Source organism: Myotis daubentonii, chromosome 1 (genome assembly GCF_963259705.1).
Source record: "Myotis daubentonii chromosome 1, mMyoDau2.1, whole genome shotgun sequence".
Lineage (NCBI taxonomy): Eukaryota > Metazoa > Chordata > Mammalia > Chiroptera > Vespertilionidae > Myotis > Myotis daubentonii.
The window spans coordinates 209768009-209780052 of record NC_081840.1 but is presented as its reverse complement, the minus strand read 5'-3'; the positions used below and the strand labels follow the sequence as shown (position 1 = coordinate 209780052).

The 12044-nt window shown below is 40.4% G+C and overlaps 1 protein-coding gene across 2 annotated transcripts in view; it reads left to right on the top strand.

Moving 5' to 3' along the window:
- KLHL5 (kelch like family member 5) overlaps positions 1 to 12044 on the top strand; it is a 73639-nt gene that overhangs the window by 26650 nt on the left and 34945 nt on the right. For both annotated transcript variants that reach the window (XM_059673280.1, XM_059673271.1), the window contains exons 2-4: positions 4932 to 5114; positions 9069 to 9205; positions 11556 to 11752. In XM_059673280.1, the coding sequence (XP_059529263.1) occupies positions 4972 to 5114; positions 9069 to 9205; positions 11556 to 11752 (477 nt within the window). In that variant the 5' untranslated portion in view covers positions 4932 to 4971. The remainder of the gene's footprint in view (positions 1 to 4931; positions 5115 to 9068; positions 9206 to 11555; positions 11753 to 12044) is intronic.

The window sequence follows — 12044 nt, the reverse complement described above, 5'->3', positions numbered from 1 at the left end:
ATTTAAAAAGTCTTCATTTCAGACCATCCTATGTGGTTAGCTTAGGTCTCTGGGTTTATAAGGTCGCCACACAGGCGGTCCCTGAGCTAGCCAGGATAGCATGTGGCCCCTTTTAGTCCACACTACCAACTTGACTTACCACTAGTATTGACCTTGATCACTTGGAAATAGCTGCATTTTGAGCCCAAACAATTAATATGTAGATTTCATGCTTCCATACCAGCAGGCAGTTCTCTGTGACTATTTAATCACCTTTTCAACTTGCATTAACATAATAGTTAATGATTTATTCTAACCAGTGTCACCTTCTCTCCCCAGTTAATTTTCTTAGCCTGGTTCTTGAAAATGGCAAACCAGGCTGGCTTACAGGTATATTCTCTTGACACGGCCACAACCCTTTATCCAGTCAGCAGACCTTTTTGGTTACTTGCTACTCTGTGTTTCAATTACAGATATCCTTGAAGTCTATTTCTTGATAAGATGATTTGCTATTCTTTGACTCAGCCTGAAGGCATTTAGGTCCTCCTTCTCTCCCAGCAAGGGGTTATCTTCATAATATTCAGCTTTTCTCCAGAGCTATCTCCATTGTCTTGACTCTCTTGTTGTCTCTACATCTCTTTGTTTAAACCAGTCTATTAATTCTGGTTCAGTTTGAAATTTAAAAATGTCTACACTTCCACATGTAAAGTATTTTGTTTCCAGAGATGGCAAAGAAGTTGAACTATAATATACTTGTATCTAGGACAGATATATGGCATGGTCTTCCCTCATACATATATACCCAAGTCATAATAGAGATTCCCTTGACATAAGCTATGGAACCTCGTCCCAGAAAACACTGTGTGTGTGTGTGTGTGTGTGTGTGTGTGTGTGTGTGTGTGTGTGTGTGTGTGTGAAATATTTTGTATATAGTTCAAGGAGTTCATGAACCCCCTAATACCTATCTGTATGCTATATCAATCACCATTCTTAGTTTTAAGCAACTGACATTGACTGACTGACTTAAATAGAATAAGAATTTATTGGAATCATATTCTTCCTAGAACTGCTGAGAAAGCTGAAGCAACAGCTTAGGGAAAAGGATAGGCACCACAGTTGCACAGCTGGCCTTTGTAATTCTCAAATGTTAAGGCAGAAGAACCTATCTTTATGTCACTTATTATATTTTACTTTTATACATTTTTAGAATTATATGTATTAGGCATGAAAGCAATCACACATGACATATACACTTGTATGCACATTGCCCTATAATTTGGTCATTTAACTTTAGGGAGTATATTATTAGAGATTAGGTTAAAATGCTATAACAAAAAGTTTCAGAAATACGGCAGCTCAAACGAGATAGAAGTTTATTTCTCTGCCACCTAACAGATGGCAAGTGGCCCAGGGAAGCTAGGTAGCTCTGCTTCACAGGTTCAACTCAGAGACTGGGATTCCTTCCATATTGTGTCTTCCTTTCTTTATGGTCAAAGCTTACTCAGTTCCCCTCTGCATTCTAGCCTGTGGGAAAGGCCAAAGACTGAAAAGAAGGACATTAATCAAATATCACAAGTTAGATATATCAGTTCTGCTCACATTTCATTGTTGAAAACCCAGTCCCCTGACCACAGCTAGTTGTAAGAAGCTCAGAAATGTATTCTCTACCTGAGTGTGTAGCTGTGTCCAGCTAAAACTCACTACTGTTGTACAAGTGAAGAATTGTTTGGGGGTTAAAATCAGCAGTCCAAGAGGTGAAGACAGCTGAATAGAACTCTTCCGAGTTCTTTGGATTTAATTTTTCAATTAGTTTTTTTTTTTTTTACCATATTGCATCATATTTTTATCATAGAGACATTGGAAAATAGAGTAGGCAAAAATGAAAAAATGCAAACAACTGATTTCCCTGCCACCCCAAAATAATCATTAACAATTTGGGGAAGTGTACTTCCAGTATATTTTCTAAACATACACAATAACAACTGTGTTTTTAGAATAAAAATCTGAATCTTATTGCTACATACTTTTTTTGCAACCTGCTTTTTTGCCCTAATATAAATATTAATTAGGACTCTGTTTGAAAAAGACCAAAGTCCAGAGGTACATTTTACCTCTTCCTTCATCTGAGTTCTCAGTCCTGTCCATTCAACTCAGGAAGAGAGAGAGAAAGAGAGAGAGAGAGAGAGAGAGAGAGAGAGAGAGAGAGAGAGAGAGAGAGAGAAAAGAAGGGAAGGAGGGAGGGAGGGAGGGAGGGAGGGAGGAAGGAAGGAAGGAAGGAAGGAAGGAAGGAAGGAAGGAAGGAAGGAAGGAAGGAAGGAAAAGGCATACCTGCTCTTAGAAACTTTTGCTTCATGTAAGTACATTGAGAGTCCATGAACAGAGCCTAGCTTCAGACATCTGGCCAGATCCAGATACTCAAATAAGTCCAGAAATCTATTTTTCTCCCTCTCTAGATTCTGTTTTCCTTTGTGATGGCATTTTCTCATGTGGCAGCAAAAAAGCCACTAGCAGCTTCAAGTTTTCTTTTTATCAGCTTAGCAAACTCAGTGGGAAGAGAGTGACTTTTTAAAGAACATCAACAAACATCTTGAGATTAATTCTGATTGGCCTTGTTTGGATCATGTGTCCACCCAAACCAATCATCAACAAATTCATTTTCTAGTTATTTCTGAGAATGTAATATAAAGTATAAGAAATGTAATACAAAATATAGAAACCCTAGGAAAGAACTTGATTTATTTACTTCACTTTATCTTGTCCTAGAAAGGATTTGTAGCTTATTAAAATTAGTTTTTCTAATTTTCTCTCAACCTTAGATTATTAATATTCATAATCATTTGTCAGTATATTGACAGAATAAAACAAATTGTGTGCTATTAAAAATGTTTTAAATCTTCAAATTATTATTCATCAAAGCTACCATTATTTGTTTTTGTTTATGTTTTCTGTTAGATTCTAATTCTCACTTAGTTGTGTAAGCAACATATAGATATACATTTCTCAATACATTTTTATGTTAATGATCTTAAATGTAAAGTTGAGTATGTAATACTGGATTTTCCAGGTCATCACACCAATAATATTCATAGTATACAGTACATCCTTTCTTGAAAATATATATTTTGCCTTCATTATTATTATTGACAGTTATCTCCAAGAACATTTTTTTAGGGCCCATATTTGTTTGGCACTGAAAATGCCCTGGGCTGGGAGGATTTAGTAGAAATATGTATTAGTCAGGCACTGCTAGCTTATATCTCAATCCAATGTCAGAGTTCCATGAGTACAGTCTATGGGAGTGTTCTTATTTGAGTACATTTTACCTCTTCCTTCATCTGAGTTCTCAGTCCTGTCCATTCAACTCAGGAAGAGAGAGAGAGAGAGAGAGAGAAAAGAAGGGAAGGAGGGAGGGAGGGAGGGAGGGAGGGAGGGAGGGAGGGAGGAAGGAAGGAAGGAAGGAAGGAAGGAAGGAAGGAAGGAAGGAAGGAAGGAAAAGGCATACCTGCTCTTAGCCACGTTAGCCTGGGGTTGACACAGTTAATTCCATCATAAGTCCATACCTATCTGCAAGAAAGGCTGGGAAATGTAGTCTAGCTATAGTATTACCAGGAGGAAAAGAAAAAGCTGTTTTGTTGAACACATAGCAATCTGTATGACAGCCCTGTTTCTGCCACCAACAAATTCTGTGACTTCTGACAAGGTACTTAATCTCCTTGGCTTCAGTTCCCTTTACTTTAAAACATCCAGTGATTTTTTAAATAAGGTTATTAGATATTTATATTAAGAAATTCTCTTAAGATATAGTGAGACTTGATTCAACAAAGCATTTGTCAGAATCATAAAATCCTTAAAAATGAAGCTGATGAGAAATGAGAACTTAGTTATGGCACAGTTGATAGTTTTATAGTTAATTGCATAGCCAACATATGTTAATTGCTTAATTCAAGTGATTGTGGAAAAGAGATATTGGAGGACAGGGGGAAGGTAATGAATTTATTATTTCACTAGTGGCCCACTACACGTATTCGTGCACATTGAAAGGAAATTAATTAGAAGAAATATTTTAATATCGCTATTTGCCCTTTCTCTATAATAGCAGTGTCAACCAAATTCATGACCGGTAATGACAGATCAAAACACACACGTACAATTGGCACCAGCAAGAGCTTTATATGCATCACCCATGCGCGAGTCAATGTTTATTTTTAAATTGCCAGTGTGCGTCATATGTACTGGCCGGTCGGTCAGTCGGATGGATGGACAGTCGGTCACTTAGCCTTTTACATATATATATATAGATTCTTAATCCTAATCATTTTAATTTTTGCCATCAAGAAATCATATGAAAACAGAACTCATACTCTTCAAATTATAATTTGGAAATTTCAAATAATTTTTTAGTTAGGCCGTCAAAGACCTTTAACCTGCAATATAAGTTATAATTTATCTGAACTTTTGAAGACTGAGCAGAGACTCAAATAACTTATTTATAGCATGGTTTTTTATGATAATTTCATATTTTACACATCTTATAAATTAGCTATTGAACATAACCCATTTTTTAAGTAAAGAATGACTTGAATTTATATTTGCCTTCCTTACTTCAAAAAATGATCTCTTACACCTACATATAATGTTAGGAGGAATGTCTATTAATATGAAAACACTTGCGTTTTTTTTTCAACAGATGTTGTGTTAACCAGAGAAGAGACCTCAAAAACAGAAACTACAAAGAATATGTGTAGCTGTTAACTAACAGATGTCACACTCACTCACAATGCTTATAAGACACACATATGATTTTAAAAGACAAAAATGAATGATTATACATTAATATTGACTGGTAGGATCAATTACTTCTATTACATTTGAAGGTTTTAAAGGGACTCGCTAGAAAACATCTTTTTAATGTAATAGTGATATTTCAAAATGTGTGTTCTCTTTCTTTTCAGGACTTCCAATAGTAGTCAGACATTATCATCCTGCCATACTATGGAGCCATGTTCATCAGATGAATTTTTCCAAGCCCTTAATCATGCTGAGCAAACATTTAAAAAGATGGAAAACTATTTGAGACATAAACAGTTATGTGATGTAATTCTAGTTGCTGGTGATCGCAGAATTCCAGCTCATAGGTAACTGTTTTTTAAATTTCTGTGTGTGTGAAAATTTTCTTGATGATTTAGTTATGTATGTTTGTTGCAGGAGAAATCAGTGGGTTCAGTTTCCCTGACACTAGTGGGGTTCTTGGGGTACCACTGGAATAAGCATTTCCAGAGGCCCCCACAGGAGAATGAATGGTTTTTATTGGCATGGAATTATATTTCTCGGGTTGCAAAGTCCCCTGCCCCTTAACCCTGTCCTGAAAAAGGTGCAGCTGGGGCTCCAGCAGAGCCAAAAGCAGGGCCAGTGTCCAGAGTGTCCATTCCATGGTGGAGCTGGGTCAGGTAACATCAGGCAAGTTAAAGTCTATTAATCCATTATAGATTTACGGAGCCCACGTGGCTGTGGGCCATGTTGTCGAATGCAGAGGACCCGGGCGCCCTGCAACAGGAATCAGCCCAGAGCAGCAAGAGAGAGAGGCAAGAGGGAGCAGGAGAGAGAGGCAAGAGGGAGCAGGAGAGAGAGGCAAGAGGGAGGTTCCTTTGTCCAGGAGTTTAAATATTCAGGTTTCACACCCTTGCAGTGGCCACACCTATTCTGGCCACTGACTTGTTCCCAGGTGTGACTGACAGGTAAACATCTCCCACAGCACCCAGACCTTACTGGGCAAGCATCTATTGTCCAGTCCCTTCCCCCAGCCATCTGTGGGGAACAGACTTGGAGAATGTTAATTGCAGCTTCCTAGCAAGGTTGTATGAATGGCGTGCCTTTATTATTTAGTCTTCCTTTAATTCCTTTCCTGTTATTTAATAACCAAGTTATTATAACAGTATCATGCTGTGGTAACTAATTCCAATTGACTGTTAGGATAGAATGTTTTGGGGAAGGGGTATATTTCACGGAATTTCTGCAAAGAAAACGGTGCACATGAAATTATTATACATCAAATGACCCCAAAGGGTCACTTTCCCTCTGTAGAAGCACAAAAAAAAAAAACACAGTAGCCTCAGATCAGTCAGTATTGTTTGGCATAGATTTCAGTTATTATAAGCAGCTTTCACCCTACCTAATTCTATGTATTAAATAACTTTAAGTAAATTCAATGGGAATTAGAGCTGTGGGTATTCAGAAGCAAAAAAGTTGATCAAATAGAATGGCAAAAACTGTTAAGAATTTTTAAATAACTGCAGTTATCCCAGCTTTTGTTTGCTGATCTCCAAGAAATATGAAAATCATTGGTGCTAGGGAACAAAAAGTTTTAACAGAAATGAAGTATTATTTCTTGACATAAGAAAAAGAAAAAAGAGCTATTTAATAAAAAAACAAGTCATTTTTCTTCTGATAATTCCATATCTCATTATTCAGTGTTAATCACTATTATGATCCCAAAGGCTTTTTTATGCCTTTCAAAATTAATTAACACTCTGTCCCAAAAGTTTTGTTAAACTCTTCAAAGTGGAAGTAAAACCAGGAAGAATGGCCTTGGTTTTATAGTTTTCAGTGACTTAATTGGCATGAGATGCTACTACATACGGTGACAAAAAGTCCACATTATAGGCATCAGTTTATTAGCATGTTTTAACTTGAATTTTATAAAGGCATCTAAAATTCTATATTTCCTAAGCAGAACTCATTACCTTACCTGTCATGCATATTATGTAAGCCATCACCATGTCACTAGGTTACCAAGGCAGGAAACTCCTAACCAGTCTCCTTCCTTTGATTCCTTTCCCCTACATTCTGTTTTCTACACAGCTACTCGAGTGATCCTTTAAAAATAGAACTCAGATTCCGTCATTCCTCTTATCAAACTTTTCAGTGGCTCCTCATGTCGCTGAGTGTGCTCACAGCGGCTGTGTGATCCAGCCTGGCATTACCTCTGTGATGTTCTGTCCTAGTGCTCTCCTTGCTCACTCCGAGCCACACGGACCCCCTTATTGCTCCTTGTATGTGCCATGCATGCTGCTCTGGCTTTTGGGTTTTTGCATTGGCTGCTCTTCTGCCCGAATGCTATTCCCAGAACCCTGAATGACTAATTCCTGCATCTCCTTCAATTATTTGCCCAATTGTCTCTTTCCAATGAGACCATCTATTTTAACCCACCTCCCACTCCCCATATTCCTTTACCTGACTTTTTCCCCCAGGGCACTTAGCACTTTTAAATGTACTATAGAGTTTATTTCTGCTGTATATCAGTTTGTCTCCTTTCTCTCTAGAATGTAAGACTTTTGCACTGGTAATATTTCAAGTATCTAGATAGTGCCCATTACTTACTAGGCATGCATAAGCATTTGTTTGGGGGATAAATGAATGAATAGGCAGTTCTCAAAAGAAGAAAACCGAATGGCCAATAAACAGTTGAAAAGATCTTCAACCTCACTAGCAATCAGGTGAATTAAACAACAATGAGATACCATTTAATACCTTACAGATAGCCAAAATTTTTAAATATTTAACAGTATTCTTGGACCTTATTAAATTATTATACAATTCTGGTAGGGGTCTACATTGGCACAGCACTTTCTAGAGCAATTTGGCAAACATTAAGACTCAGCAACCCACTCTTGGGAAGGGAGGAGAATGGAATTAGAAACACTAAGGCAGTTTCAACTATTATTGTCTCATAATCTCTGTGTTTTTTTAAAAAAAATAAATAAAGTAAATCTGTATAAATGTACTGATATGGAAATATCTTCAAAACATATTATCAAATGAAAATGCATGTTTAAAATCCTATATAATCTATATATATAAAAGGCTAATATGAAAAGTGTCCCCTCGGGAATTTGATCACTTGCTATGACATACGCTGACCACCAGGGGGCGGCACGGAACAAAGGAAGGCCCCAGCTGGCCAGGCCTAGGGACCCTTCTGTGCACGAATTCATGCACCAGGCCTCTAGTAAAAGCATAATATGCTAAGTGTCTGATTGCTTGACCAGAATTGTATAATAATTTAATAAGGTCCAAGAATACTGTCAGATATTATGCGCACTGACCACCAGGGGGCAGACGCTCCAACCAGTGGGTTAGCTTGCTGCTGGGATCCGGCCCATCAGGACAGGGTAAGAGGGCCAGATGCCCTGGAGCCCTCCCGCAGCCCCTCCCCGGCCAGCCCCCATCGGCCCCGATTGGGATTGGGCGAGACGGCCCCCATCACCACCCAGGCCGAGGGACCCCACCTGTGCACAAATTCCTGCACCAGGCCTCTAGTGTGTGTGTGTGTGTGTGTGTGTGTGTGTGTGTGTATAAAACCTATTTTGCTTATATGTGACTCGAAAAGTCTGGACAGAGGCATAGCTAATATAGAATAATTATTATTATGACAAAATATTATAGTTTGTAGTGTTGAAACAAAAATATAACTTTATAACAATATCATAATAATTTAAAATATCATGAAAGTTAAAAATAACTTGCTAAAACCATTCTCAAATGTCTTCCATATATTCACTACTTGTATGATTAAATAAAAAAACAGGTGATAAACAGAAGTCAACCTTTATATTTCGTCTCCTTTTTTATATATAGTCAATTTAATGCTGTGGCCTTGTAGCTTTTTTTTTTTTCTAGATGTTATAAGTCAATATTTAAGGAGTGAAAGAGTAAATCATTACCTCAGCAGAAATAATAAATCTAATTTATTATTCAAAGGAAGGAACTAGGGAACTACAGCATAAAGCAAATAAAATGCATTTCCCAGTACCATGCAATTTCTATGGGTAACAAAGTGAGAGAGAGAGAGAGAGAGAGAGAGAGAGAGAGAGAGAAGTAGTATTTATTTATTTATTTATTTATTTATTTATTTATTTTCATCCCACTTAGAGTTTATTTCATGCAGTGTACTTTCTTGGGGAAAAAATTTTTGTCTCAGTTCACAACATAAATTATTTTATAAATATAGAACTGTGTAGAAGTAGCACTTATTAATGAGCATCAACTTTAATATGGTCATTGATTTTTTTTTTCTTCTAATATGTCCTCAGATTGGTGCTATCCTCTGTCTCAGATTATTTTGCTGCCATGTTTACTAATGATGTCAGGGAAGCAAGACAAGAAGAAATAAAAATGGAAGGTGTAGAACCGAATTCACTATGGTCCCTGATTCAGTATGCATATACAGGTAATATAAATTTAAAACCTCTTAGATTTATGTTATCTTATTAGACTTCAGATTTCTGCTTTTAGCCACAGCTAACAGTTAATTCTGCTATTATAATTAACTAGAGGCCCAGTGCACAAAAATTTGTGCACTCGAGGGGGAGGGAGGGGTCCCTCAGCCCGGCCTGTGCCCTCTCGCAGTCTGGGACCCCTCTGGAGATAACGACCTGCTAGCTTAGGCCTGCTCCCCAGTGGCAGAGGGCAGGCCCAATCCCTAGGTGTAGCCCCTGGTCGGGCTCAGAGCAGGGCCGATTGGGGAGTTGGGGCGCCTTCCCCTGTCATGCACAGAGCAGGGCAGATTGGGAGGTTTCGATGCCACCCTCAGTCACGCTCAGGGTAGGGCCGATTGAGGGTTGGGGCACCGCCCCCATCACACTCAAGGCAGGGTCGATGGGGAGGTTGCGACGCCACACCCTGTCACACACAGAGCAGGGCCCATGGGGGGGGGGGGGGGGACTCCGTACCCTGTCATGCACAGAGCAGGGCCAATCGGGGTTGGGGCACTGCCCCCTGTCACGCACATAGCAGGGCCCATCAGGGGGGTTGGGGCTCCGTACCCTGTCATGCACAGAGCAGGGCCCATCAGGGGGGTTAGGGCTCCATACCCTGTCACACACAGAGCAGGGTCAATCAGGGGGTTGAGGAGCTCCCCCCTGTCACTCACAGAGTAGTGCCGATAGGGGCGTTGGGGCACCGCCCCCTGTCACACTCAGGGCAGGGCGGATCAGGGGGTTGGGGCTCCTCCCTCTATCACCCACAGAGCAGGGCCGATCAGGGGGTTGGGGCGCCGCCACTCTCACACTCAGGGCAGGGCCGATGGGGAGGTTATGGCTCTACCCTGTCACACACAGAGCAGGGCCCATGGGAGGGGGGGGGGGTTGGGGCGCCGCACCCTGTCACACGCAGAGCAGGGCTGATAAGGGGGTTGAGGCGCCGCACCCTGTCACACACAGAGCCGCAGGGCGATCAGGGGGTTGGGGAGCTCCCCCCTATCAGGCACAGAGCAGGGCTGATCAGGGGGTTGGGGCGCCTTCCCCTGTCACGAACAGAGCAGGGCGGATAGGGAGGTTGTGGCCCTGCCCCCTGTCACACACAGAGCCGCAGGGCGATCAGGGGGTTTGGGCGCTGCCCCGTCACGCTGATCCCGGTGCCGGGAGGCCTCTCCGCTCCACTGATCCCGGTACTGGGAGGCCTCGCAGCTCTGCTGATCCCGGTGCTGGGAGGCATATTACCCTTTTACTATATAGGATAGAGGCATGGGTGGGGCTGGCTGGTTTGCCCTGAAGGGTGTCCTGGATCAGGGTGGGGGTCCCCACTGGGGTGCCTGGCCAGCCTGGGTGAGGGGATGAGGGCTGTTTGCAGCTGGTCACACACCCTTCAGGGTGGGGGTCCCCACTGGGGTGCCTGGCCAGCCTGGGTGAGGGGATGAGGGCTGTTTTCAGGCTGGCGGGTGATGGAAGCTCCCAACTGCTCCTTTTTTCCTTTTTTCTTTTTTTATTCTGGGCCAGGTTTAGCTCTGGCTCCAGCTCTGAGGCCTCTGCTGCTAAAAGCAGGTATCTGGTTTGTTTGGGTTCTATAATCGAAACAATGTATAACTCCAGCTCTGAGATCCTGGCTCGCTGAAAGCAGGTTTCTGGGGTTTTGTTTAGCTTCTATATTTGTTACAATGTTTCTTAAACTGCAAGCTCAGAGGCCGGCAAGGCAGGCGGGGAACGTTAGAGTCCTCCGTCACTGAAGCAAGCAAGCCTCATGTTAGTTTCAAGCTGCCTGGCTGCCGGCCGCCATCTTGGCTGGCAGTTAATTTGCATATCGCCCTGATTAGCCAATGGGAAGGGTAGCGGTCGTATGCTAATGACCATGTTTCTCTTTTATTAGATAGGATTCTGCTATTATAATCACCCTTGATGATATCTGTTTAAGTTAAAACCTGTATGTTAGAACCTTTAAAGTGGTTATCATAATTAAGCTTTTGAATGATATTTTTAGGTGTTAATATAATAATTAGATCAATTCTGTGTGTTTAGAATATTGCATTTAAAATTTGAGTTATATATAATAGATATGTTACTAATTAAATCATCCTTTTAAGTCTTAAAAATGAGTTACTATTTGTTTATTTTAGCAGAAGTCACAAAGGGCAAAAATTATTTTATAGCTAGCACTCTTTTTTTCTTTCTGAATGTCTTAAATCATCTAGGTCTGAAATGCATGTAATGAGTTCTTATTTAGAATTATTATTCTTAACACCAATTAGTTTATAAACTGAAGTTATTATAATTCCATAGTTAATGGAATTTCTCTTTATCATTAAGGTCGCCTTGAATTAAAAGAAGATAATATTGAGTGCCTGTTATCTACAGCTTGCCTTCTTCAGCTTTCACAGGTTGTGGAAGCATGCTGTAAGTTTTTAATGAAACAGCTTCACCCATCCAACTGTCTTGGAATCCGTTCTTTTGCTGATGCCCAAGGTTGTACAGATTTGCATAAAGTGGCTCACAATTATACTATGGTATGTGTTTTTTTGAAAAGCAGGAAAGCATATGCTCTTTGTCTTATTCTTTATTGTTGCAGGCTTAGCTACATGTTGCTGTTTTCCCATGGCTCTGCCACATGTTTTCAGGCTCAGGTTCACTGTCTAATCTGTTATATTTTCATTGGGTTATAAGGAAAAACACCAAGGAATATTTCTCCTGGATACATGAGTCAAGCCTTAAGTTTTCACAGTCACTAAAAAGCAGAACAGTGGCCTAGGACTGTTCCAATCAAGATTTTCACATCTGTTGTTTTTAAAGCAAGATTTC